This window comes from Aspergillus chevalieri, chromosome 3 (assembly GCF_016861735.1).
Source record: "Aspergillus chevalieri M1 DNA, chromosome 3, nearly complete sequence".
Taxonomy (NCBI): domain Eukaryota; kingdom Fungi; phylum Ascomycota; class Eurotiomycetes; order Eurotiales; family Aspergillaceae; genus Aspergillus; species Aspergillus chevalieri.
The window spans coordinates 3,308,223-3,321,720 of record NC_057364.1 but is presented as its reverse complement, the minus strand read 5'-3'; the positions used below and the strand labels follow the sequence as shown (position 1 = coordinate 3,321,720).

The following is a 13,498-nucleotide window of genomic DNA, read 5'->3' as shown; positions in this document are numbered from 1 at the left end:
CATGGATGTGCCGCTGCTTTGCGACCCTCTCAGCAAAAATAGAAATGGAAGGGCTCCTTTCTGCGGCCACATGAGCATGTCAGTAGGGCCTCATCATGCTTAAAGATGGTGCACTCTGACTGATAGTGCCCGTCGTCTCTGGTCCAGAAATAGTTCCATGGGCTGTATGGCTGCCTCCCGGTGGAGTGCTGTTGTTTGGGTGGTCCTATAGACTGGGAGAGTTTTTAGGAGCGCGCCGCGGAGTACTTAATCCAAGCGAGCTAACTGGGCAGCCACCCCATTGGAGACCAATTTCTGTTCGCCTATGATGCTCTGCCTTGGTCTGTGCCTTCCTGACCACCATTCCTCTGCTCCATAATACAGGACTGAGACCACGCAGGCTACTGTTGCTTGCCGCAGTAAAGGGGCCTTAACCCCTTGTACAGTGTTGGCCAGGGCTTGGATGCCACTGGCTGTGAGTTTGGCCTTGACTGCGAATGTTTGGGTGACACTCTGATTTTCAGTTTCCGGTCAAAATATATCCCAAGCCAGCATGCGGTGCTATTGAGTGAGGGAGGGGCGATCTCCACTGCTCCCTCTCCCCCTGGGGGTTGGATGGAGCAGCTGGGTTGTTCTTTTTCCAGCCTTTGGCGAAGTATTCCAAGCTATAGTAGTTGACAGAATCTCCTGACCTCGCTACTCGGGCCACCATTTATCCGATCTATCCTTATGACATACGACAGGCGGAGCGAAACCGCCTATCTGGTAGCTAAGCTAATTCTATCAATCACACTGGCGAAGAATCCCTCGCAGAAGCTTGCTGAAAAGTCCTGGGCTGCAGAAACGGCAATATACACCCAGGGGGAGGAAGGGGGAGAGAAAGAGGTGAAAAGGGAGAGGAGATTTTTGGGGTCAGCGTTTGAGGATAGTGTGCTGGGCATATTGTGCTGTAAAGGTGAGACCTCTGCAACCGTTTATGGCCTTTGTCGATATCAGCCACTGACGCGGTGTTGAGGCGTTGAGCCGCCAAAAATGATGAAAACTTATCCCTTGTATTGTATTCTATGCCAGCTCTAATCACCGATGAATAAGAGAGTAGGAACAGACCAGTGAGTAGGGATAGACATAGACAGGTGAGTAGGGTCAGACCGGGGAATAGGGACGGACTAGAGGATAGGGACAGACTAGGGAGTAGGGGTAGACTAGGGAGTAGAAATAGATTTTGAGTGAGAGTCACCAAAAGGGTTCGCACATGTCAATGGACAGATAAGATTATTCACGGAATAAAGCCTCACCAAGAAAGCACGGAGTTTGCTAGCAACCCACTTGGCCAAAGGGTCAGTGTATTAGCACAAAAATGACTGCCATGGACATGCTATTGTTGAAATACGCCACCTTGCATTTGAGAGTGATTGTGACAGCAGCTTGACACCTTCGTGGCTGATATCAACAAACGCCGCCATCTGAGCAAACCAAGAAAGTACCTAGCGCGGCCACACATCATGTAGATAAAAGCCTCTTTTCCTGTAGATAGATTTCCTCTCCTCTTTCCTTCTCCAGATTCGATATTCTCGTCGATGGCTACAATAGTCTAGATAGGAACATCGATTCATTATTATCTTCTATTCCGAGGCCGTGAAGAGTATGTCACGGAAGCTTCTAGAATGTGACATCTAATACAAACAAAGGAAAGCCTGGGTTAGGAGATAAAGAAGGTGGGATAACAGCAGTTTTGTAGATGAGAACAGACTTCAAAGGGACAGGAAGTGCTGCAAGAGATGCTCATGGGAGAAAGGATGGAAGCAGGGAAGGACACAGTCACCACAATGGGGCTTATAACTGGAGAGAACATGATGGTTGAGGGGGTATTTTTGGCTCCCCTCTGCAGCGACCGCAGCGAGAGCGTCTAGGTAGGTGATGTCGAATGAAGAATAACAAAAGGTCCATTTGAAACTAGTGTCACGGGCTCGGAATAGTAGATAATAACGAACTGAATTCCTATCTAAACTATTGTAGCCATCGACGAGAATATCGAATCTGGAGAAGAAAGAAGAAGAGGAAATCTATCTAGATAATGAAGAGGTTTTAAGAGGATTGTTGGCGACATGACTGGATGGTGTTTGTGATGTATCATCCATTGCCGTAGTGTTGAACCGCCATATGAGCTATCATATGTGAGCCGTCACAACTAGGGTTATGGAACCCGCGGCCTTGCGTGGAGGAAAAGCCTATGGACGTGGGAATATGCTCACCTGATGCTAAGACGGGAGTTGGTTAGCAGGATTCCTAAGACAGCCGCCGAAGTAGCCCTTTTCGGCCGCCTGCTAACTGTCAAGAATATAGTCCCTCGCTCTAGAGAGAGAAAAAAAAAAAAAGAAAACATACAACAGCCGGGATTCGCTGGTGGTCACCCACCCAACTACTAACCGGCCGGCGTGTGGCTTAACTATGGATGATAGTTCGGTGGGTGCCTCCCGGGTGAGTTAAAGGGTGATGCCGCTTTTCGGTCGCGCGACCAGGGGTGAGTTAGGGTGAGTGCGCTATAGATGAGGGTGAGCCATCACCCAACGTCGCGCAGCGCCGCGCAATCTCAATCCTTTGAAATCCTTCTAATCCAATGGCATGCTACAGCCACTGATCATTGGCTATCCTTTTCCAACTTCAAACACCGAGCTATCTTGGCATCTGCGCATAGCCATAAACAAATCTTTCCTTAAAAGTGATTCAGCATAGAAAGGTTTATATCTGCATCCATCATTGGCTGCTTCAGTAAACAGCATGATGCTGGCCTCATGCACTACCCCCTCCATGGGCGGCTATTGCAGCCATGTGGTTGGTGGGTGCAATCGCGAGGCTGCGGACAAACAGCCTCATGTCTCCCACGACTTTAGCTCCGTTTACCCTCCAGCTTCAAACGCTGATATCTTCGCCATCTAGTCGTTGACACAGCAAAACCTGTGTAAACCTCTGTTTTTGAAATCTGTGATAACTCGCGCTGTTAGCTGAAATGCGCCCGAGAAGCCGGAACGACTTTGCAATCGCGATTATCTGCGCCCTTCCCCTCGAGGCTGATGCCGTCGAAGCCCTTTTTGATGAAACGTACGATCGGTTAGGCAAACACTATGGCAAACAACCAGGCGATGCAAACGCGTATATCAATGGAAGAATTGGCAAGCACCATGCGGTCCTGTGCTACTTGCCAGGCATGGGAAAAGGAAGCGCTGCAAGTGTTGCCTCAAGCCTACGAGTCAGCTACACTGGCATCCAGCTTGCTTTAGTTGTTGGCATCTGCGGTGGTGCTCCACCACTACCGAAGTATGATGAGATATTTCTCGGTGATATTATCATCAGTGACACCGTGATGGAATACGACTTTGGCCGACAATACCCCGGTGGTTTCCAGCGAAAGACTGGTGTCAAGGACACACTTGGCAGACCGGATCGAGAAATTCGGATTTTCCTTAAGAGCCTTCAGGCTTATAATACCCGCGTTGAATTTCAGGACCAGGTACTCCAGTATCTTCACACACTTCAGCAAGCGGGGACAATGTGGCAACATCCAGGGGTTGATGATGTTCTTTTCAAGGCTTCTTATCTTCACAAGCATCATGGAGAGACTTTTTCTGTCAAGTGCTGCTGCTTGGGGAGTAATGTACCGGATAGTATTTGCCAAGATGCCTTGGAAAAAAATTGCGAAGATCTTGGATGTGACAATGATCAAGTGATACGTCGTCGAGAGCCCATCAAAGCAGCTAATATCTCTGTGCATATTGGAACGGTCGGCTCGGCTGATAAAGTAATGAAATCGGGACAACATCGTGATGCCATAAGCAGAAATGAGGAGGTCATTGGGTTTGAGATGGAGGGGGCAGGAGTGTGGGATAATGTTCCATGTGTTGTTATTAAAGGTGTGTGTGACTATGCAGACAGCCACAAGAGCAAAGCATGGCAAGCATATGCAGCAGCAACTGGAGCCTCAGCGGCAAAAGCTTTCTTGGAGTACTGGAGGCCTGTAAACCATGAAGGTCAGTGGACTACCTATCAACAGAAGTCAGTTTATATCAAATATCTTACTATGCTTTATAGATGCGAGCAAAACCCGTCACTTAATGATTCACTTTGAAAGAAATCCACGTTTTGTGGGCCGCCAGGATGAAATCCATAAATTAGAGGATTTGATCTCCATGCCTGACGGAGCAAAAAAGCTTGCCATTACTGGGCTAGGAGGAGTTGGGAAGACACAGGTAGCTCTAGAGCTAGCTTACCGAATGCGAGACAGGGAACCTGGATGTTCAATTTTCTGGATACCTTGCACCAGCAATGAGGCTGTTGAGCAGGCCTACATAGCAATTGCACAAACAGTAGGGATCCAAGATGTGAAGCCAGCAGAGATGAAAGAGCGTATCAAGGCTTACTTCAGCCAAATCGACAGGAAGTGGCTTCTGATCTTCGACAACGCGGATGATTCGGACATGTGGATGAAAGACAGCGGTGCAGCCTCAGCATTAAGAGACTTCCTTCCTTATAACACCCAAGGTCATATTATCTTCACCACTCGCAATCGAAAGTTAGCCGTGAAACTGGCATCATCTGACGTGGTACATGTTCGCGAGCTCGATGAAAAGGCTGGCTTGGAATTTCTGGAAAGGTCCCTGATTGAAGGAAGCCTGCTTAATGATCATCATGCAATGATCACTCTTCTTGAACAGCTTACCTTCCTTCCATTAGCTGTTACCCAAGCTGCAGCATACATGAATGAAAACAGCATAGGAGTGTCTGATTACTTGCTGCTTCTTCAAGAACAGGAGGCAGATGTTGTGGAGCTACTAAGTGAGGATTTTGATGATGATGGACGCTACAAGGATACCCAGAACCCAGTAGCCATGACATGGCTAATCTCCTTTCATCAGGTTCAGAAGCTTGATAGACTTGCTGCTGACTATCTATCACTTATGGCTTGTGTCGATCCGCGCAATATCCCAGAATCCTTCCTTCCACGGCCAGCATCAAAAAAGAAAATGATTGATGCCCTTGGGCTTTTAAGTGCCTACTCTTTCATTACTATTCAACCTGGAAATGAGTCCATAACTCTACATCGCCTGGTGCATCTGGCAACTCGGAACTGGATGAAAAAGGCGGATCAATTTACACTCTATATAAGAAAAACAGCAGACCGATTGAGCGAGACCTTCCCCCGTAACGATGATACCAACCGACAGCTTTGGAGGGAATACCTGCCCCACGCCCTATTCTTGTTGAATGAGAGCGTATTCCGTCAACAACAAGGGCACTATACTGACTACATACAGAATGTGGGCACCTGCTTGTACAGTGACGGGAGGTATAATGAAGCCGAAAAGCTGTTGGTGCAGGTGATGGAGACCCGGAAACAGGTGCTAGGGCCAGAGCATCCTGACACTCTGACCAGCATGGCCAGCCTCACAGCAACATACTGGAACCAAGGACAATGGAAGGAAGCAAAAGAGCTAGGGATACAAATGATGGAGACCCAGAAACAGGTACTAGGGCCAGAGCATCCTGACAGTCTGGCCAGCATTTCCAACCTCGCAGCAACATACCGGAATCAAGCAAGGTGGAAGGAAGCAGAAGCACTAGAGGTACATGTGATGGAGACCCAGAAACAGGTACTAGGGCCAGAGCATCCCTCCACTCTGATCAGCATTTCCAACCTCGCAGCAACGTACCGGAATCAAGGACGATGGAAAAAAGCAGAAGAGCTAGAGATACAGGTGATGGTGACCTCAGAACGGGTACTAGGGCCAAACCATCCCTCCACTTTGACCAGCATTTCCAACCTCGCAGCAACATACCGGAATCAAGGACGATGGAAAGAAGCAGAAAAGCTAGAGATACAGGTGATGGTGACCTCAGAACGGGTACTAGGGCCAAACCATCCCTCCACTTTGACCAGCATTTCCAACCTCGCAGCAACATACCGGAATCAAGGACGATGGAAGGAAGCAGAAGAGCTAGAGATACAGGTGATGGAGACCCAGAAACAAGTACTCGGGCCAAAACATCCCTCCACTTTGACCAGCATTTCCAACCTCGCAGCAACGTACCGGAATCAAGGACGATGGAAAAAAGCAGAAGAGCTAGAGATACAGGTGATGGAGACCCAGAAACAAGTACTCGGGCCAAAACATCCCTCCACTTTGACCAGCATGGCCAACCTCGCAGCAACATACCGGAATCAAGGACGATGGAAAGAAGCAGACGAGCTAGAGATACAGGTGATGGAGACCCGGAAACAGGTGCTAGGGCCAGAGCATCCTAACACTCTGCCCAGCGTGCACGACCTTGCCTATATTTTGAAACAACTGGGAATAATCCCAGATGCCTTAACTCTTATCAAGAAGTCTGTCGAGCCTGAAGAATCAACCCAAAGAGACTCAAAGCTTGTCACAGGCGGCAAATGGCGAGCATTTACTAGGATTTTCAGAAGACAATGATCTGCAATTCTAATTGATTAAACAATGACTTATATTTCAAGGCCCGGCCAGGCCTTTTGAGGACGAGTACTTGATCCTCTTCCTACTATGTAATTGGCGTGAATCCTGTATTGGTCTGTCTGCTGATCGCAAGCTAGTACGGCATTTGTCAGCTATGTATGTTGGGAGAGAAGTTGCATAAATGACAAGGGTGGAGAGGTATGACTGAGGATGCATGAGAAAGAGAAGATAAATCTTGACAATCTGCTAAATGTTGGTACCTGTCGGAATAACGTAATCTATCACCGAGCTGGCCGCCGCCCGCAGCGCGGACACACTAGATGCATTTTTTGAAGTCTTTCTCCCACAAAATGGATATATATTCTCTATAAAAAATATAGACTATTTCTCAAGACATTTTAGCCGATTGTGGCCTATTTTACCACATGTACTGCAGGTTGGTGGCTTACGCAGCCTGGTAACTGGCTGGTGTGCTTCCTCTACTATAGTCTCCTGTTCTTGCGCTTTTTGTAGTCCTTTAGCACCTGTCAGACTTCCTCCAGTCTGTATAAAGGCCCTAGGAGCTGCTATTCTCTGCCTTTGATGCCTATTTTCCATGCGAAGCTGGTGGACTTCATGCTGTAGTAGGATGGCATTTTGCATGGTCATCTCCACCCCTCTAATGACCTTTCCCATTGCCTCCTGCATAGTTGATGTGGATACCTGATGATTTTGGAGGTGATTAATTCGCTTCTTTTGGGCCTCAAGCTGGTTTATATCCGCTGGAGTCTTGCCTGCACCAAAGGATTGATTGCTATGTGATGATGAAGGCGGCGTCGGTGTTCTATGTGGTATACGAAGCTTTGAAGGGACTCGCTCAGGTGAGAATGGGACCAGGCCAGTTGCTGCAAAGCTGCTTCGAATATTTGATGATGATAGAGCTTGGTAATGGACAGTAGGGTATATATAGAGGAATTCTGTTTTATCAACAGCATTGATTTCCTTCTGCATTTTGTTCATGATTCTTTCGCTATATACGCGCTTCATGTCACGGGGCCAACCCGTGACCTATGCACGTGACCTTTGCACGTGATGCACAGAGATTGTTAGTATGAAACGGGGTCTCTCGGATCGTAGCTCAGAAGGGAAATCGGGAGTCGATTTATTCCGGACTAACGAGGTCTATATGGAGAGGACCAGCGGAAGGTAGAGCTATATTGTCTATCGAACGTGTATGCGCGTATGTAGCTGATTGAGTGCTTAATCTACAATATGTGTGCACACGTTGACTATAAGAATCTCCTGACCTCGCTACTCGGGCCAACTATTTATCCGATCGATCCTCATCACTCCCCTTCGTTCAATCGCCGCATATTCAAATCAATCAAAAACAATATCTGGCAATTTGATAAGCGGCGGTTGGACGCACGCTTCAACTTCTCATAGATGTTGAATTCTCTTTTCTCGCTTAATTAAGCGAGCCCCAGGTCTTCAACCAACCGTCCTTGACTAGCATGGTTGGTAACCTTCGTCAAGCCATCGGCAATCATCTTGTCGGTAGAGAGGTGCTCAAGGCAGATCTCCCCATTACCTATGTGGTCCCGGATGGCATGGTATCGTACGGCTATATGCTTCGTCTTTGGGTGATTGATTGGGTTGTCAGCAATCTTTATGGCGCCCTGGTTGTCCTCATAAATGGTAGTCGGAGCGTCACGATAAATGGATCCCTTTCCTATTGCATATAGGAAATGTCTAATCCAAACCGCTTGTTTGGCTGCCTCCGATACGGCCATATATTCAGCTTCCGTCGAGCTCTGTGCAGTAACCGATTGCTTTCTGCTCGACCAGGTGATTGGCGTGCCATTAATAAAGAAAATGAAACCAGTAGTCGACCGGTTCTTTGCTGAATTAGCGTACGCGGAATCAGCATATGCATATAACCCTTTTGGACTCCCCTTTGCACCAAACGTTAGGCCATAGCCCATGGTGCCTTTCACATATCGAAGCACATGCTTGGCCGCTGCCAAATGGACCTTCCTTGGCTCCGCGAGGTATTGAGACAGTTGATTGACTGCAAAAGCGATGTCCGGCCGTGTGGCTATCACCAAGAAAATCAACCGCCCAATTAGTCTCCGAAATAGCTTATGCTCAGCTCGTCCAAGCAGTGAGCTATCCGGCGCTTCCAATTTAATGCTCGGGCCAATGGGTGTGCTCACAGGCTTGCAATCAGCCATGCCAAATTCATCAAGAATTTGTTGTGCATAGGACTGCTGGTCCAGTTGAATAGACCTGTCTCTTCCCCATGTGAAGCGAATACCCAACAGCTTCTTGACCAATCCTGAATCAGTCATTGGATGGAACTCCTTGAGCTTCTGCTTCACCACGTCGATGTCATTGGCATCCTTGCCAAATATCACTATGTCATCCACATACACAGCGATAATCAGGCCCCTACCATTGATGAACACACTGGGGTCTGCAGTAATCGGTTTAAAGCCTATCTTCTTCAGGAAATCACTAATCTTTCGATGCCATAGATTAGCAGACTGGCGGAGGCCATACAGCGACTTCTTCAGCTCCAAAACTAGGCCTCTCGTGCTAGTAACATCTGGATCAAAGTCCTGCAGTCCTTCCGGGATTTCCATACAATTAGGCTTGTCGAGGTCGGAACCAGCGAATGCATTATTAGCATCAAGCACATGTGCCAATAAGCCTAGCTGGGCTGCTATAGCCAACAAGATTCGTAGGCTATCTATTCGAAATACTGGTGCAAACGTCTCGTTGAAATCGTCATCTGATTGCTCATTTCCCCTGGCAACCAGCCTGGCTTTGAAGCGGTCAATTCGGCCATCCGGGCCTAGCTTCACATCGAACACCCATCTGGTTGATGAAATCGTGCCTTCGGCTTCCTTCCGGGGAATTAGCTCCCATGTGCCAAAGCTTATTAAAGTGCTCAACTCTTTGTGAATCGCTTCCTTCCATTTCGAGCCATATATTGGATCATTAACGGCTTCGCTATACGACTTCGGTATACGGATTCCAGCTTTCTCACGTGCAGCACATGCTTTCTCTGCAACCTCATATTCTCTATCAGTCTGCAATAGCTCTGCAGCTACTGCTAGCCTAGCAAAATGGGCCCGCATGCGCTGAGCTGGACGATCACTATTCCCAGTGTCCTCCCCTTCAGCTTTGCGCTTGCGGCCATACATTTGCTCTGTCTGGCGGCTCTCCATCATTCTCTCTGATGGTTGACGTACGCGAGCAGACCGCCGTTCCATTTCAAGCTCAGACCGGTGGCGTCCGTCTTCAGGAACCGGTTCAGGCCTAGGCATATCCTTTGGTGTTTCATCAGCCTGCTCTCGGGGTTCTTTCTCAAGCACTTCATTGTTTGTATGTTCCACAGGAGCTCTCTGCTCCACCTCCCCTTCAGGCTGAACTTCAGACAGTTTCAACGGCTTATCTGTTGTGCCCCCAGTTGATGAAGAGGAATTCCTTTCCTTCTCTCCATCCTCTTTATTCAGTCGCATATTCAGCAATTCTGGCATTGAATTAATTGTCGGTTCGTTGGTGTGGAAGGGCTCATTGACTGGCAATCCTGCTCCAGCAGGCTCTTCAGTAGGCCTCTTAGAAGTCATTCCAATGGATGCTTGAGCAGGCGCTTCGGTAGGTGGTCCAACAGGTAGAACAGTACTGGTCAGCAGGCTTTGTATGTCAACTTGACCAGCTGACAGTTCGCTCAAATTGCCATTTTCCCGCTCTCGAAACTCGGGGTTAGTGACCAGCTTCAGTTCACTACCACCTCTAGGCAATACTAAATACTGCTTGTTGCTCTTCCCATACATCAGGAATGTGCCCTCCATTGCTCTGCTTTCCAACTTGCTCTCTGGTTTATGATAAAAGAGCACTCGGCAACCCCAAGCACGAAGATGGGCCAAGTCAGGCCTATGCCCATGCCATAGCTCATATGGTGTTTTCTCATCTTTGTCAACTTTCTCATGGCCATCTTCTTTCCTCTTCACCAATAATGTCCGGTTTCTCAGGTAATTTGCCGTGACAGCAGCATACTTCCAATAACGCTTGCTAATACCAGAGTCAATCAACAAGGCGCGCGCTATATCCATAATAACACGGTTGTATCGTTCCGCCACACCATTCTGTGCTGGTGTTTCAGCCTCAATAAATTCCAGTTCAATGCCTTTCTCTTCTGCCCATGGTCTCAATGCCACAAACTCAGCAGCATTATCAGTACGGATGACCAATAGCACTTTCCCTGACTGCCTTTCAACCTGGCGCAGCCAACTATCCAGTGTGTGCATTACACTTTCAGCCCTTCGGTCCATCTTGATGAAGATCCATGAATATCGCGTGCAATCATCAATCAATGACAGGTAATACCTTTCCTGCCCTATTCCTTCGCGATTTGGACCCCAAAAATCCATGTACACTCGTTCAAGCGGCTTTCTAGCTCTAGGAATTGGCGCATGGCTTTGCTTCTTCACCTTCTTGGCCTTCGCACACACCTCACAGTTATCATGGAGCAACTGGTCTTGTTTCCCCAGTTTCAGCTCATCTAGCTCCATATATTCAACACAGGTGTTAAATCGGCTTCTTCCTGCATGACCAAGGCGTCGATGAATGAGCTCCTGTTTCATTCGCGTTTGCTCATCGGCAGATAGGGCCATTCGGGCGTATTGCTGTCTTTTCGCTGCTTTTGGGCCAATAAATAGTGCATTGACGTGCCTGACTGAATGCAAGTATGTGGTCCGTCCATCTCGTTTTCCTTGGGCTACCACTTTCCCATCCTTCTTGAGCACATACCCCTTTCTAGAGCCAATTGATTGAAAGCCAGCCATATGTAGAACCTCTAATGACAGTAGGTTCTCTGCTAGGCCTGGCACATACACCACCCTACCTAACCTGGCTGACATGCCGTTTGGCAGGTTGAATCGAACGATCCCTCGTCCCTTGATGGGCATCTCAGTACCACTAGCAATAATCAAATGACCTCGGCTAGTCTCATCAAGGTACTCAAAAATGCTTCGATTGCCAGAGCACATACTTGTAGCCCCACTGTCAAAGCACCATCTTGATGGATCCATTCTAACTCGGTGTGCTCCTTCTATGATGTATTTGGCCCACTCAATCTTATATTCAGTGATGGGGCTAGCTTGCACATCCTCTGTTGCACAAGCATCATGCTCTTCAGGGAATTGGGCTTCTTCACATGTGAAGCCATCTTGCACGTCACTATCTTCATCCACATGGCCATCTCCAACGCAGCTACCTGCATCTTCAGCAGTATATTCAACAGCACATTCAGCTGCATGCATAGCAGTTTCCTCACTTATGTCTGCCACCTCAATGGCACGAGTACCATACTCGCTCATGTATCCGCCATCATCATTATCATCATCATCATTGTTGTTGCCAGCCATGCTACCTCCTTCCTTTGCAGACTTCCCTTTCTGCTTGGAGAATCGATTGGGCTTCTTGTTCCGGCCATCTCGGCCACCTTGGCGCTTGCTTTCATCAGCGCTAGCATCATGATCATCACGCTTGCTCAGACAATTCCTTGCTCGATGTCCAGTTTTCCCGCAAGCAAAGCACTTTGTGCCTTTCTTTTGAATCCTTGATGCCTTCTCAGTTGGTCCGCCTCGTAACTGGTCAAAATCTATTGCTCGTTTGAGCACATAGCTCTTGTTCAGGTTAACATCTGAGCTCATCACAGTCCCTTTGAGCATTGCATACTCTTCCCGCAGGCCACGGAGATACCAAATCACAACCAATTCATCAATATCGATCTTTTTGCTGCCGTTCATGTCGATTAATTCGCGTCCTAGTTGTTCGATTTCGCGGTAGGCGTCTTTGGCATTCACATTGGAACCTTGATACCAATTGGCCATTTTCATCAACTGCATGGCCTTCATCGCATTTGATGATTTCAGGTACGCCTCTTTCAGGTAGTCCCATTTCGCGCCGGCATTTGGCAGGTCCTTGATCTCCAGGACAATAGTGGGAGTAAGGCCTTGTTGAATAATCATGTCCGCCTTCATATCTACCTTCGTCCATTTCAAATTGTCTTTCCGTATTTGGTTATATGTCTCCTTTCCTACTTCGTAGTAGTAATCAATCGCCTGCCATGCAAATTGGACCTTTAACTGACTCTCCATTGCATAGAACCAGTATCGAGCGTTTTCCTCGTTCAGCTTCTCGATATTGAAGGAGTAGATCTTTATGCCAGGATCCTCTAGCGGCTCCTTTGATGGCATTTTGCTCTCACTTCCAGTCCCTACCATCATGACGTTCTCACAACCCAATAGGCTCCGCTGAGCAGATTACTGGCCGATAATCGTGTAGGGAACTAATCGAGGGTGAGGCCCGTAGTCGGAATCGTATCGATCGGTCTATAGAAGATGTTAAGCGACTATAGAACCCCCGGGGTGCCACACGCTGGTTAGGCGTCGATATATCCAAATATCTTGGGCAGGCCCGGGCTCATAACCAATGAAACGGGGTCTCTCGGATCGTAGCTCAGAAGGGAAATCGGGAGTCGATTTATTCCGGACTAACGAGGTCTATATGGAGAGGACCAGCGGAAGGTAGAGCTATATTGTCTATCGAACGTGTATGCGCGTATGTAGCTGATTGAGTGCTTAATCTACAATATGTGTGCACACGTTGACTATAAGAATCTCCTGACCTCGCTACTCGGGCCAACTATTTATCCGATCGATCCTCATCATAGTACCCAGCGGGTCACGTGTCTCACCGCCCTCGCTTTCTGCCCGGTAACGTAATTCACGAGCGAGTGGGCCACACAAGCGAGTGGGCCACCAAACGCGAAACACGTCGGTTTTATATACCCTTCCTTCTTCAACCACCCACCATGCCACCAATTCGCTCTCAAAGCTCTCGGTATTCACTAGAGCAGGAGGGTAGGATCTTATTAGCTATTCAGGCTATTAAGAATCAAGAAGTTAGCTCTATTCGCGAAGCAGCACACCACTTTCAAGTGCCTCGCTCTACTTTACAACGCCGCCTTGCTGGTGACGTCTTTCGCCCTGAAT

General features: G+C 48.0%; 3 protein-coding genes across 3 annotated transcripts; 2 read left to right on the top strand and 1 right to left on the bottom strand.

Moving 5' to 3' along the window:
• Positions 1–2,986: 2,986 nt before the first annotated feature.
• Positions 2,987–3,704, top strand: ACHE_31162A (uncharacterized protein; the record flags this gene model as incomplete). The annotated part of the gene is made up of 2 exons (XM_043277861.1): positions 2,987–3,495; positions 3,566–3,704. 2 exons carry the CDS (start codon positions 2,987–2,989, stop codon positions 3,702–3,704), a joined length of 648 nt encoding a protein of 215 aa, XP_043135697.1.
• A 666-nt stretch (positions 3,705–4,370) lies between these two features.
• Positions 4,371–6,452, top strand: ACHE_31161A (uncharacterized protein; the record flags this gene model as incomplete). The annotated part of the gene is made up of 1 exon (XM_043277860.1): positions 4,371–6,452. The coding sequence occupies one exon, from the start codon at positions 4,371–4,373 to the stop codon at positions 6,450–6,452; it is 2,082 nt and encodes a 693-aa protein (XP_043135696.1).
• A 1,451-nt stretch (positions 6,453–7,903) lies between these two features.
• Positions 7,904–12,730, bottom strand: ACHE_31160S (uncharacterized protein; the record flags this gene model as incomplete). Its single annotated transcript, XM_043277859.1, has 1 exon — positions 7,904–12,730. The coding sequence occupies one exon, from the start codon at positions 12,728–12,730 to the stop codon at positions 7,904–7,906; it is 4,827 nt and encodes a 1,608-aa protein (XP_043135695.1).
• Positions 12,731–13,498: the final 768 nt, after the last annotated feature.